Source organism: Eublepharis macularius, chromosome 18 (genome assembly GCF_028583425.1).
Source record: "Eublepharis macularius isolate TG4126 chromosome 18, MPM_Emac_v1.0, whole genome shotgun sequence".
Lineage (NCBI taxonomy): Eukaryota > Metazoa > Chordata > Lepidosauria > Squamata > Eublepharidae > Eublepharis > Eublepharis macularius.
Genome location: NC_072807.1, coordinates 31,403,751 through 31,418,781, shown reverse-complemented (window position 1 = coordinate 31,418,781; position 15,031 = coordinate 31,403,751). Strand labels below are relative to the sequence as shown.

The following is a 15,031-nucleotide window of genomic DNA, read 5'->3' as shown; positions in this document are numbered from 1 at the left end:
TAGTAAACACAACTTGCCACAGAACAAGCCCAGCTTCGTGGTGTCTTACATAGAGAAGAACTGTCGCTGAAATGTCTTTGTCCCCCCAAAATAGGAATTAGCTGACAACTTCCGCTCTGACCAATCCCTTACTAAGAGAGACGGAAACCTTCCATTGAGGAGTCTGTAGGGACAGCTGCAGCCGGCTTGGGTCATGCAGCTATCCTTCATCAGCTGTGGGAGTTAGATGCATGTGTCGGACTTCTCTGAACTTTTATGCTGCCCATGCTGATCCCAAGCTCTCGCTGTATTCCTGGTGTAGGAAATCATGGATCCATCTCATGAAACTCTCTCCCCTTCTGGTCTAAAAGCCAGGGATTGGGAACTTCAGGTGGGCCACACGGCCTCTCCTCCTGCATCCTGAGCCCTTAAAAAACCAACCCTTTTCGGCTAACTTTTGGTAGGGGTTGCAAGGGGCCGTACCGCCAGCCTGTCTTTGCAGCCTCTGCCACGTGGCTCTCCAAAGCCCTTCAGATACTTTCATATGCTTGTTTGCACATTCAAAGTCTTTCCAAGCCTGTATTTGCAGCATAAAGACATGTTGGTTCACAGAGAGCCATCCCTCAACTGTAAGATACATCATATCTAGTTTTTATTTAAATGAATACCTCTTTCTCAGGGTTCCTGCCCGGTTTCAGGCCACAGTCCCAGTGCACAGGACTTTCTGTTCAGATATATCCGTTTGGGGTGGCCAACACAGCTGTGCATTCAACTGCGAGGGGAACGCGCGTGGCCCGTTAGGCTCGGCTTTCATGCACTAGCTGCAAGCCACCTGCAGCTTATCTCTGCAGGCACAAGCTTTCTGCCGTGGCTGCTCTTGCTAATTGGCGTTTCTGCTCCAGAAGGCAGAAGGAGAAGTAATTTGCCCCAGGCTAGGAGCAGCTCACCAATGCAAACACACACATGGTTGGGAAAGGGCTCTTTGCGGAAGACGGAGCAACGCCCCTGAAAAAGACTGCACGGCTCTTTCAGTGCAACTGTATTTAGATGGGAAAGGAAGGGCTCTTTTCCTACCAGAGGACTCAAGCAGCTTTTTTATTCAACAGCCAGGATGTTTTCCCAAACACTCTAATCCCAAAGAAATTCTCCACATTTTGTCATCTCCGCTTTTCGATGCAACTGAACAAAGGAAGTTGCACTGCACAGCGGAGCTTTCCATTTGCATCAAGCCCAGAACTACAGGGAAGGAGTGGCAGTCCATAAGGTTCCGGGTTCCGTTTTGAGCCTCTCCACGCCCCTGGTGTTAGGAAAGAATCCTCCAGGGCTGGTTCGCTCTCAGCAAGGCACACCCCATCACCGTCGAGGACAAGCCCAGCTCCCAGGCTTAAAAACTCTCCAGCACATGCCACGGCCTCAGTCCGAATTAAGAGATGCTATTTACAAAGGGGGAAACCCCCCAAACACTAGCAATACAAGTTTGGGTGTTCTGAGGTCTAGTGAAATTTACTTAGCTGCAAAGGGGTCAACATTTGACTGGGTTTCAGAGGTACCCAAGCTTGCTATGACTGCCCTGACTTGGATAGCACAAGCGAACCTCATCATATCAGATATGAGAAGCTAAGCAGGGTTGGCCTTGGACAGTAACTGGATGGGAGACCTCAGGGTCGCTAGGCAAAGGCAGGCAAGGGCAAGCCACCTCTGTTAGGTCTCTTGCCTTGAAAACCCCAGCAGGGGTTGCCATAAGCCAGCTGTGACTTGACGACACTTTCCACCACTACCATGCTATGATTGCAGCTTTCAGTACACACTGCACATACATTAAGTAGAGTTGTATTTCTCATCCCCATATACTTAGGGCCAAATTAAGTGGAGCAAGGCAACCTCATATGTATATTCATATCAGCAATGTGTGTTTATTTATGCGTCTGCTCCATTCAGATATAAGAGCCCCGTGGCGCAGAGTGGTAGGCTGCAGTACTGCAGCCCAAGCTCTGCTCACGACCTGAGTTCGATCCCGGTGGAAGCCGGGTTCAGGTAGCCGGCTCAAGGCTGACTCAGCCTTCCATCCTTCTGAGGTCGGTAAAATGAGTACCCAGTTTCCTGGAGGTAAAGTACAGATGACTGGGGAAGGCAATGGCAAACCACCCCATAACAAAAAAGTCTGCCAAGAAAACGCTGTGATGTGATGTCCCCCTATGGGTCAGTAATGACTCGGTGTTTGCACAGGGGACTACCTTTACCTACTTTTTACCTCCATTCAGATATAAAGTGGAAGGGGGGGGAATCAATTTTTTGAAACTAATATGATGAATATTGCCTTGCCCCATCATGGCCTTGCCTCACTGGAGAGGAGGAGAGACAGAGATACCGACACCATTCATTGCTTGAAGTGAATACCAGTGTGGCAGAGCAGCTAAGGTGTTCGTCTAGGGCCCAAAAGTTAAAATCCCCACTTTGCTCACCAGGTAATCTAGGGACAATCTCTCTCTCTCTCTCTCTCTCAGACTTGCCTACCTCACAGGGTGGCTGTGGGGATAAAAAAAATATTTAAAACATACCTACACCACCACTCTTTACTCCTCAAAAGAAGAGTGGGACTGAAAGCGTATGAGAAAGACTTAACTGCAAGCCCAACCTTCTGATCTCAGAAGGGAAGCAGGTTGGAAAGAAAAGGGCCAGCAAAGGTAAGAAGTGGGAAAGGAAGGCTACTGGCTCCAATATGGATTGGGTTCCACACTGACGACGGGGGAGTAGAGCTCTATCTCCCTGCTATTCTTCCCCCAAGTGAGAACACCTCTCCCGCCAACAGAATTATAAAATTCCAATCGGAGGAAAAATATCAGACACGCATGAACATACATGAAGCTGCCTGGTCCTGAATCAGACCGTTAGTCCATCGATTCAGTCTCGTCTGCTCGGGCTAGCAGCAGCTCCTCGGGGTCTCAGGCAGAGATCTTTCACGTCAGCCACTACGTGATCTTTTTTCCCAATGCCAGGGATCGAACCTGAGACCTTCTGCATGCAAATCAGAGGCTCTTCCACTGAGCTACAGCCCCTCCCCAGTATAATACAGGTACCACTTCTTCCCCGTAGTATGGCCGAGAGCAGCTGAGGAAGGGGCATTTTCAGCCGGCAAATTATCATGGAGAGGAAGCAACGTTCAACCTTTTCCCCTGGCACTGCAGCAGCCCTGATCCATACTGGGCTTCCCAGTGCCAACTCCAACATTGTGGGTCATTGGACCCTTGGAGATGGGCCCCTTAAGAAACTCCAAGGCAATGACAATGCCACAAGGAACAGGAAACCAAACCAGCCTTGGCCAGCTGCCTGAGTGATTCCCAAGGTTAGACCCCAGTACCTACCGGACAGACACAGAATTCTCACTGTACAGTTCCTTCACCGCTTCAATGTCCGCATCCAACTGCGGGTGGCGATACAGGTCCGCTGCACAGGTCCCCTGCAGAAACACACACAAAACTGCTGCAGGGATACAGGACCCTCACAGAATTACGTATTGAAGGGCTCAGTCTGACCTCAGGAGAATAAACCTGCCCAGAACCCAGACACCCCCTTGCACAGAGCTCAGTCTTCCAGTAGCAGCTACAATTGCAACAGAAACCCTTAAAGGCATAGTCTGCACATGAGAAAGTATTCTTCATGGGCAGAGATATGACAGCAATGATCCTGCTGTTTTTAAGATCCAATAAGCCCTCCTTTACAGTGCAATGACTGACAGCAACAAAGAGCACAGAAACATATTAGTTCAATTCACTTTGGTGGTGACACTGATATACTCTGCTGGTTGGTCAAAGTGCCTATCACTTACATTATCTAGAGATTTGCCCTCTCCTGCTTCCTTCATTGGACTGAAATCTCAGTGAAACACTAGAATGCCAAGGATTAAAGGCCTCTGATTGTTTCTAAATGCCTCAAACTTCTATATTTGGACGGAGTATAACGATACTAACAAATCAGGTGCATTCAATTTGAGTTTTGACTGCACAAAGGAACATCTACGTTGCTTGCCCCAGAGCTCCGAAGAAAATTTTACACCATCCTGCCATGGCTGAGCAAGTCAATACCACACTATCTTTCCACTCCAGAGACATTAGCGCCTCACCTGTACTCCGTACAGGAACTCTTCCGACTCGTTGTCTCCATCAGAATCATCATCGGTCCAGTACTGGCCTTTGATGTCCTACAAGACAAGAAATGGACGACAGAAGGATGTCCACGATTGGCATTGCCACATGGAAAGATTTGTATAATTTATTTTAAAAGTTGCTAGTCCTTGCTAATGAAAAGAAAAGCTTTGGGTCAAACGTGAAGACAGTACTGGCTACAGGTTCAGAGAAAGTGGAGCATCTTTTCCCCGATTCAGTTTCTGGTCTGCTCCAGTACAACTCTGTTTGTGAGCTCTTGTTGTATAGTGGCTGCTGCAGCTAAGAAGTCCTGAGTTCTAAATCTCAGCTATGTTTTGAATACTTGAAATGCACTTTTATCATTGCAAAGTATTATTATTAAATCCTGTCCCTCTGGTTTCAAATGTTCTTGGTCCATCCGTATCTGAGAAGCGTCCCATCCTTTTGAATTCCATCCCTCATTCATCTCAGCAAATAAATTCCAGATGCTATGAAAAAATAGCCACACTGCACAGACATTAAGCAGAGTTGTATTTAATCATGCATCTCAGTGTCTGGAATTTGTGAGAGATTAATGCGCTCTCTTGTTGGTTTAGCATCGTTAAGAAAATGGCAGCACTGGTCCTGCTTCTTTAGGATCTGACAAGCCTTCCTTGACAGGGCAAAATAAAGAGCACAGAAATTTGTTTCGTGGCAACATTGATATACTCTGCTGGTTGGTCAACACGCCTATCACTTACATTATCTGCTGATTCACCCTTTCCCCCTTTTGCGGCTGCTTCCCTTGTGGAACTGAAACACACTCAGTGAAATATCAGAATGTCAAGAGCTACAGAACTTTCCTGAAGACCCATATGCACATCTACAACAGGCAGGCCAGCCTCAAAAACACAAGGTTTAAACATGGCTCGGATTTACACAGCTCACACAGTCACAACAGGGAAGAAAACATGTATGGGAATAGTTTCTGTAGTGCCTACATCGTGATATCCCTTCCTTCTGATCCTGACAAGTTCGCCACAAGTTCCAGATTGCTAGAAAACTGCTAGTAACCACTTCATTCATGTTAATCACTGCTTTGTATCTACCCCCAGGACAATTAAAGGACAGTAAAGGAGCAACGTTTTCCTACCCTTCCGTGGCGCATGCATGCCACATACATAATATCACACCAGGAAATACCATAATCATTATTGCAGAAGTTACCATACCTGTGCCGACAAATCCGTAAACATAGCGCCATCAAGCATGCACCAAACAGATAAGGAGAGAGGAAATCCACCCTTCTTTACCCCCTTTTCAAACTCCTGTTTCCAAGATTGTCAAAATAGTACCAGGAAACAAATCCACATTAACCAATCCTGCATGTTTACTTCTGTGGGCGATGCAGGGGCCGGATTTCAAGCATCAAACTACAGTGCTAGTTATTCAGATCCAGGAATCCAAAGTTGACATTGACGGGATACTTCATTGTCCCCCCTTATTCCCACATTCAATACTTGAGCAGAGCATGACGGATGATTCCCTGTTTCCAAGACAGCACATCAAATCCATCTTTTTGGCTCTGGATATTTGATCCAGTTAGCACACATACGTCCACCGCTGCTTCCCAGGGAAGGACAGCTTCTCTGGCTCTCCCAGCAGATTCCGAGCCCCCAGATCCTCCCTCTTGGCACTTACCATTTGTTTAGTGGATTCACAGCTGCTCCTTCTTCAGGGCTGGGCCTCGGCACTCCATGCTACCAGCCAGCCAGAGAGCTGCAAGACAGACATCCAGGCAGCGGAGGGCCTCGATGTCAGGGCGGAGAGTCAGCTTAGGGAGTATGTTCTTCTGTCGCCCTGGCAACCGAGTCACTGTCCTCTAGAAGGCTGAGGGTGACGTCAACGCCATGCAGCGGCCTGATCATTGGCCGTCGGAAATGCTGCCTGCCGAAAGGGAAACCCAAGACATTTTTTGGCATTTCAATTCAAACCTATAGTAAATACAGAATTCAAGACAGGAGCGCAAATAACGGCAGCAGCGTTGTTCATCCGCTACCCACCTAGAACGAGCGAATCCTACAGCCAAAATGCTTTTAATCACAATCAAAAGTGAAAGATATCCACACACCTTGATCTCATATATATAAACCTTTATAAAAAATGAGAATAGGATATGGATTTCTTACAGGCAAGCATGTTGGTTGACAGTGATCAATTTTACTTCGGACAATTTTATTTTGATTAATCCCTTCTGCTGTTTAGCTATCCTTCCTGTCTTTTATCTCAGAGATTTCCTTTTGAGGCCTGAACAGTTTTAATTATAAAGTGCCTTGGGATCTGTTAGAGCTAAAAGGGAGGTGTGTAAATAAAGAGATTCTAACATTTTGAGACACAAATTGGACCTGTCAAAGAGCATGAAAGGGACTGTTGTTCGTGCAAGAAAGAAAAAGTCAAATGTATATTAAACACAATACAGGATCTTTAAAAATTCGATTCACGGGCCCAGGGGAAACAAGAATTGACTTAAGCAATGGAAGTTTTTTCCTTCAAAAACCAGCAAACCCCATCAGCACATGGGTTATTTTGACCATGGCTGCATTATCATTACTAATCTCATATTCATATGATTATTTAGAGATCCAACAGTTAAGAGTATTGGATTAGGATCTGGAAGATCCAGGTTCGAATCCCCACTCTGCTGTGGAAGCGTGCTGGGGGATCTTGGGCCAGTTATACCCTCTCAACCTAACCTACCTCACAAGGTCATTGTGAGAATAAAATGGAGTAGAGAAGAACAATGTCAGCTGCTTTGGGACCCCATTGAGGAATAAATGAAGTAAATAGGCACCTTCAAAACAAGGCACAATGCAGGAATTAATCATTCCTACAGCAGTTGGTAGAATGCTTTACAGGACTCGTTTCCCTTTTTATTCCTCATAAAACCCGTTCCAGGCAAGTCATTAATATTCCTGATGAGGAACGGAGGGTAAGGCTTGCCCTGGCGGCTTTATGGCTCAGCGAGGATGGAAGCCAAAATCATACATGCATTTTCAAGCATTGAAAGATCATTGGAAACCTTCCCTGGCTGGTCTCTTCAATTAATGCTCTAAAACCCTTGTCAGATTATTATTTTCTCACTCCCTCTGCCTAGCGCAGGAGAAGCCATTCTTCCATTTGTTTGCTCTGGATCTTGGCCCATACTGCCTTGTGCATTCAGATACAGCTGACATGGCCTAACCCCCCTTTTCTGTATTCCCTCTCCCACCTTCCTCCAGTCCACAACTATCAGTGCCCTCCCCCTGCTACAAAGCCATGCAAATTTCACTAAAACCCACTCTCAATTGTAAAATACAAGGTTGGGGGAAACTATTAATTTCACTGTGTGTGTGTCTATGTGTGTGTGTCTGTGTCTGTGTGTGCCTGTGCTTTTTTTCTTCTTTGAAAAGGCAGCAATCAATACTAGAATTGCTTTAATTTAAAATAAACCGGGGAGACATCTCTGTAATTGACAAGAATTTTCCCCACCCTGTGCAAGGTTTCCGCGCTGTATCTATTAATTAAGAGACATGTCCAGACAGGGAAGGAATATTAAAATGGGGAAAAGCCATTCCCAAATGTCTATAGTTCTATAGAGGGGGGAAACTTGGGGAACTAAGTCTTAGGACCACCTTCTACTAGCAATCTCAGTCTTAGGACCACCTTCCACTAGCAATGATGTAATCAGCTAGCAATTTCCTATTTTCTACAAATGTAACCCTATTTTTATCCCCTGTGAAGTAAAGTATTCTTACCGAGCTAAACTGGAGTGTATGCCTGTTCTCATTAATTCCAGTGCACAATTTCTGCTACACTCTGCTAATTAAGTATTAATCTCCTGCAGAAGGTGGGGTTGCCAACCTCCAGGTAGGACCCGGAGTTCTCCTGGAACTACAATTGATCTCCAATCTACAGAGAACCCTTAGAGGAAACAGCAACTTTAGAGGGTGGACTCTATGACTCTGCATGCCTGCTGGGCTTCCTCCGCTCCCCAAACACCATCATCCTCAGGCTTCACCCCAAATCTCCAGGAATTTCCCAAACTGGGATTGGCAACTCAGATTAGGCTAAGAGAGAGTGATTCATGAAAAGCAGGGGTTTTAACCACAGTTCCTCAGATCCCAGCCTGACACGCTAGCCCAGTTATAGCTGCGCAGTGGCTCAAGAGCCACGCGTGGTTCTTTGACATGCCACCTGTGGATCTTCCCTAATGTGGCACCCGTCCTGCATTTCAGGACAGTGGGCAAGGCCCTCAGTTCGTGGAGCTTTTGGTTGTCCACCTAGAAAGAGCCACTGCCAGAGGACTGGGTAAGCTGTGGGCCTACCTGAGTTGCAAGACTCATGCCAGGGCTGGACGTAGATGTGGCTCTTTTGGTTAATTGTAACTGTACACGTGGCTCTCCGTGAATGTGGAGCGAGTACCCCTACTCTAGCTATTATACCACCTAGGACAGAACTGCACATCTTTCCTGAAGCCTCGCATCCTTGTAGGTGTTTGCAAACCCACACACCACCTGCCTTCATTTCATCCCATTCCAGCATCTCAGAGCTGTCACTTCAAACCTACAGCTTGGTTAGCAGAGATCCCTTTTTGTCAAACTTCCTTGTACTGCTACACGGCACGCAGGTCACAGCTGTGCGCGCAGGAGTTCCTTGTTGTAATTTTCCACTGGGGGCAACTAGCAAATGTTGCAGTGGGCACATAGTAAAATTACATAGGTTTTACTTATTTGTTTAAGATCTTGTACATAAAGTGACTGCCTTTAAACAGAATTGATAAAAAAGATAAAGCCCAAATATTTAGGAGTCCAGCATTCTTAGCTGTGTATCCCACAGGGCAATCCTGTATGGAGTTACTCCAGTCTAAGCCCATGGAAATTGATAGGTTTATATTAGCATAACTCCCCACAGGATTGCACTGTCCAGTCTCTCAAGTAACTCTCTTGCTTCCTTTCTTGCCAGCCAGCTTCAGACATCGGTTGCTGCCAAACGGTCATCTGAGGTTACATCTGTTTCCTTCCAAGGGCTTCTTTGAAGTTTCCCTTCCAGAAAGTCCCAGATTCCAGGCTGCCCAGTTCAAAATGAGGACTACGCCAGAGGAGATTTGTTCAGCTCCTGTAGAAGGGCTGGCAGCAGGGGTAGGCACTGCGGGGCAGCTGCCCAGGCCCTACAGCCTAAGGAGGGCCCAGCAATTGTGGCTGTATCAATTGGAGCGAATTTCTTTAGATCCACTGCCCATTATTTGCTTGCCTGCCTGAAAAAGCAAGGACGTCACAGCTGCCGATCCCTAGAAGAAAGGCAGGTCGATGTGTCTGAGCCAAGCAACCACTGCAAGCTCAGTTGGCAACAGCACAGGAAGAGGAGATAGTTAAGTTCCCACCCCTTCTCACCGTTTCTGTTTGAGTACAAGCAGAGCATTAGAACCTAAGGACAAAAGAAAAGCCTCACTGGGTCAGCCCACTGGTCCACCTTCGACAGCCTCCAGTTCCACATCAGAGAGCTTGGAGGGCCAACCAACAGGGCATAGAGCCCAAGAACTCCCCCGATGTTGTCTTCTAAGACTGGCATTCAGAGGCTGACTGCCCCTGGCTGTTGAGGTTCTATTCATTCATCATAGTCATTGATGAACTTCTCAATGGATCTGATGAGAACAGAGCAGTCCCTCCAGTGTTGACCTCATTTGACCTCCATGGTGGCAGCCAGGGCTTTTTTTCAGCGGGAACACAGTGGAACGGAGTTCCAGCACCTCTTGAAAATGGTCACCTGGCTGGTGGCCCCGCCCCCTGATCTCCAGACAGAGGGGGGTTTATATTGCCCTCTGCGCCGCTCCGGCACTCTGGAGCTCATCGCCACTCTGGTGCGGAGGGCAATCTAAACTCCCCTCTGTCTGGAGAGCAGGGGGTGGGGCCACCGGCCATGTGACCATGTTTTCAGAGGGTGATTTAAACTTTAAAATACTCCCCCCCCCTTGTTCCAGCTGACCCAAAGTGACATCATTGTGTGGTCCTGAGTTCCACCACGGAGTTCCACCACCTCTTTCCCCAGAAAAAAAGGCCCTGGTAGCAGCCCACCAGGGAATTTCCCAGTAAATTAAAGGGCCAATCTACCCGTTTCTAAAATTGAATTGTCTGTTTACTGCTGGATTGTTGCAGGGAGGAAAAAACTACTTGAGGAGCGTAAACAAAATAAATGTAAATAGCCCTACTGGTCCACAGCAAAATCCAAAAACAAAAGCAAAATCCCAAATAAAGCGGCGCTCAAAACCACACAGAAGAAAAGCACTTTACTGCCACAGTTAACTATTTTTGTTTGGGAAAAAATAGGTGTGAAAACAGCCTAGTACACCATTGTGAAAAATGAATCAGCGCAGAGATGCCTGGAAAAGGAGCGGTGTATTTACAGCAACCGTACAAACTAATATGGGCACATTCAGAATTAAGTTTAAAGAGAACTTGCTAGATTTTTTTCTTGTGTTCCTGCACCTTCATAATAAAGGCAAACTTAACCATACAACCGCTGCTTTCAATTACCTGCTCTGCAATTACCCAAAACCATCAGGTGGACTACCAATTTTTAAAAACCTCTATAACTTCATTTTTTTAAAAAAAGGAAATTCATTTTTAAAATCTGCCAAACTACCTTGAGGATGGGGTGGGGCTTTGTGATGCCACAGGCCGCAGCCAATCAGCCCTGTACATAGCCAGCTTGTGCTACAAAGAGGTAGCCACAGCAAATAATTGTTCATCTCCATACAACACTGTAATTTCATTTCCACAGCAGTGCAACAGCTCCAACAATATATATCTGAAGGCACTCTTCATTTGTCAAGCATCCCTAAAAGACCTCTAGGGTTTCTCCATCCTTTAGAATGGAGATTTTAAAAATCTGATCCAGAGGAGTTAGCCGTGTTAGTCTCCATATCAAAGGAGTTGTTTACATCCCTCCTCTCCTCCTCTCTCCTCCTCTATATTTGACCAGTTTCTTTCTGCCCTCCATGCATCTGACGAAGAGAACTGTGATTCTCGAAAGCTTATGCTACAATAAAATTGGTTAGTCTTAAAGGTGCTACTGGACTCTTTTTGATTTTAAAAATGTGGGGAAAGAAGGAACTCTCCCAGCAGATTAGCAATGCTAAAGATCGCTCTTTGTACCCTGATTAATTCAGGGTTTGCATGAACACCATCAGCAGCCTAGGTCACAACAATTCCCCATCCTCCGCCTGTAGCAGACGACAAATTCTTAATTCCTTGTTGACAGCTTTATGGGATTGCTCCAGAACACCCTCTAGGACAAAACAAACAACAGCCATTGGAAATTAGGAAAGTTGTGTAGTTAAGAGCAGGCCTTGCTGCTTATAAACAGAACTGAACAAAAGGGGGCCAGATAGGGACTCCCTTTCCTCATTAAATCCAGAAAATACTGCAGTTGGAAAACAAAGTCATTCCTCGTGGGTAATTATCATACATGACTCACATGTATCCAGCACAACATCTTGGTGTATGATCAACTCCAACCTGGAACTTTGCCCAGAATTTAAGTATTTGCTTGCACAGCCAAGATACGGGCAGATGTCACAAAAAAGAAACAAAAAAAAAACCTGTTTGTGACAAATGGGTCTGAAATCCTAAAGCCTGTACACACGTACCCACACACACACATCCCTTCTCACTATACACAACAGAGATTGAAGATGTCCTGTTTTAAGACAGCTTTGGTCTCATCGATGTCCAAATTCAGGTGATTTAGCCAATGGGGTCTTTCCCACAAACAGGGATTCTTAAAGAGCAAGTGTCCAGTAGCGCCTATAAGGTGAAGAAGTGAGCTGTGGCTCACGAAAGCTCATACCCTACCACAAATTTTGTTAGTCTTATAGGTGCTACTGGACTCTTGCTCTTTTCTACTGCTACAGACAGACGAGCATGGCTATCCATTCTTAAAGCACTTCTTGATCTGCTGTTTTCAGAAGCAGCTCGATCTATTCAAATCAGAAGGTGTATCGGTTCAGACAGAGAACAACTGACTGTAGGGACAGGCCAACAAAATTATGTCTGCTTCCCCTTTAAGATAAACAGCAAGCAGGGAAAGGAAGGAAAACTCTCAACCTTACCAAAGTCAAGGGGAAAATTGTGAATGATCAAGACTACATTATTAATGCATAAGCATCTATGAATCAGCTCTCGATTCATATGGAGAGAAAAGCCTGTTTAGCTGAGCAACAGGAGGTGGTGAGAGAGTTTACACAAAGGTTTAGGAGATCGGCTCTTTATTACTTCATTCTTCCCCCAAGGAAAGAGAGGCTGGGACCAGAGCGGTTTCCCAGGACTGTCAGATACCTGTTAGCATAACAGTGGCAAGAAGCGCAGTTCTGCCCTTTTGAAAACCAGGCAAATCTCTCGTCTCCACTCGTTTCACCCAGCTTCATAAGTCACCTCCACAGGGGCAACGAAATCATGAATACCATACCACAGAAATGCTTAGACTAAGCCCAGTCTACCCAACTTGGCCAGAGATAAAATATAAGAGCCCCCCTCCCTCATCCCCTGTCCAGCAACATCCTAACTAGGGTGCAACTTGGCATGCAGATGCTACACCCTGGCTACATCTGGGGGACATAGGTCCTGTGGGCTAGTCTGATTACTCTTTGATTCATTCAGTCTCCTGTTCCCCAAACATCCAAAAGCTACTGTGCTGACCTATTATCAATGACCATGAAAACACACCAATGAAAAAGCACAGAGGAAAACAGGATTTTAAAAAAATAATCTCATGCAACGTTTAATTTCTTTTTAAAAGAGAGCAATGCAAAGGGCCAGACAACAACCAAGGAACTCCCAAGTCAAAAAGGGAGGGGAATTGCCAGGGACCACCTTGCCGGCTTCACCTCCTCTCACCGGGGTTTCTGTCTTCTTCCTGTCGGACGGTATAAAATCTGGGCACAGCCAAAGATGTGAGCCAAAGGGCCTTTGGCTCCTAGCTCACCACTCACAACCTGTGACCACTGAACAAGCCAGCCACTGGAGTAAAACCTGCACAGCATGAGGTTTTGTGTGATTGTCATGTTTTCCTTTTAATTGCATTTTCTTCTTGCAGTTCTTAGAGCCACTTTATACACTCAACAGAGTCCAACCACAAAACTTTGTCCTGGACTGTACCACTTCAGGCTGCAAGGCAGGGTTGTGCTTGAATCCCCTCCCCTTCTAAAATGCATGTGAAGGAGAAAGGTTTGGCCTAGCCTTCCCTTAGCCATTCAGGCTTTTAATGTGCTGCAGGGAGAATTTTGTTCACAAAGGAGCATTCCAGCAAGCAATTCCCCCTCTCCCCCTGCAGTTCAATCTGGTACAGTCCAGGAAAAGCATCCGGCCTAATTCTGCTGAATGTATAACCTGTCCCTTAGAACTGTCATCTCGAGTTACCAATTCAGGAAAGTAAGCTGAAGCTATTTTCTGTTGCAGCTGATCTAGTCAGAAAAATACAGATGCAAGCTGACTATTTGCTCTCCTTGAGAACTGCACAAGTGGTGGCCTTTGCCGGTGCGGGGCTCTAAGCCATTTCTGCACCCCTGAGGCTGCCTCTCTGTCTATCTGCACACACACAAGGCACTCTAAATATCCATGGCCTGCTTTCCTTTCCAGCCTTGAGGAAGAATCGGAGGCCTTCCTTTACCTGATGCTGGAGCAGCTACAGTGCAGGGCCTTCCTGTACCACCAGGATACCTGGAGAAGCCATCGGGGGACCTGTCCACACTGCCTTCTAACCCTCTAGGGTTGCCCAAATCCAATCTGAGAAATTCCTAGAGATGCAGAAGTGGACTTTGCAGAGCGTGGACCTTGGGGAGGGGAGAGACCTGAGGAGGGATCTGATGCTATCCAGCCCCCCCCCCCAGGTGCCATTTCCTCCAGAGGAGCTGATCTCTGTAGCCTGGACATGGGTTGTAATTCCGGGAGATCTCCGGGCCCCACCTGCAGGTTGGCAACCTTGTCTAGGGAGCAGGAGGGGAGAAGGGAATGGAGACGAGAAACCGGAGGGATAATTGCAGCTCAACAGAGAGAGGCTTTCCCACATGTCATGGAGCAGGAAGGCCTCCTCGTGTGCGTAAAGGCGCACCCAGGAACGGCGCACGAAGCGGGCTGGGAGGCGCAGAGACCACCTGTTGGCCCTCCCGACCGCCTTGCCTCTCCCCCGGGCCCGGCCCGGTTGTCACTGTGGGCTTCGCCAGGGGGCAACCAGCAGCAGACTGCCGGGGCACCCCCCGACACCCCTGGGTTCAAGGATCCAGTCGGTCCCGAACAAACACGCGGCGGCTTTGGGGGAAGGACCCTGCAAAGCCCGACCAGGCCCCGTCCTTTGCAGCGCCCTCCAGCCGGGCGGCCCTCCGGCCCCGCCGCGCAGTTCTGCCTCTGCGACCTCCGCAAGCGGCGGCGCGGCCGCGGGTCCCTCCCCGGGCAGGCGCTTCTCCCTCCCCGGCCAGACTCACGGCAGTCGCGGGCGCAGGGCCTGGCGGGGCGCGGCGCTCCGGGGCAGGCGAGGCGAGGCGGCAGCCCCGGCGGCGCGCACGAGGGCCCGGGGCGCGGGGCGGGCGGCCGCGGAACAAAAGCCCCGTCGCCGGCTGGCTTTGTTGTGCTCAGGCAGGAGCGCGGCGGCCCGGATGGCTTCGCCCATGCTCAGTGCGGCGCCGGGCTGGCATCATGTGATTCCCGGCTGCTGGCGGCTCCGAGAGGGCTGAGGAGGGGGAGAGGCGGGCGCGCGCCTGGCACGGGGCGGGGGGGGAGGCGGGGGCTGAAGCAGGAGAAGTTGCGCAGCCGGGTCGGCCCACACGCCTCCCCCCCCCCTCCGCGCCACACCTTTTCGGAGAAGCAACCGCGGTGGTCCAAACCTGTGCAAGCTTTCGAGGT

At 48.0% G+C, this 15,031-nt stretch overlaps 1 protein-coding gene across 1 annotated transcript in view; it reads right to left on the bottom strand.

Moving 5' to 3' along the window:
- PARP6 (poly(ADP-ribose) polymerase family member 6) overlaps positions 1-14,668 on the bottom strand; it is a 36,438-nt gene extending 21,770 nt beyond the window's left edge. Inside the window, exons 1-4 of the mRNA XM_055002525.1 lie at positions 14,614-14,668; positions 5,802-6,047; positions 4,100-4,177; positions 3,342-3,436 (exon numbers count right to left, since the gene is read on the bottom strand). Coding sequence (XP_054858500.1) covers positions 3,342-3,436; positions 4,100-4,177; positions 5,802-5,804 — 176 coding nt within the window. The 5' untranslated portion in view covers positions 5,805-6,047; positions 14,614-14,668. The remainder of the gene's footprint in view (positions 1-3,341; positions 3,437-4,099; positions 4,178-5,801; positions 6,048-14,613) is intronic.
- Positions 14,669-15,031: the final 363 nt, after the last annotated feature.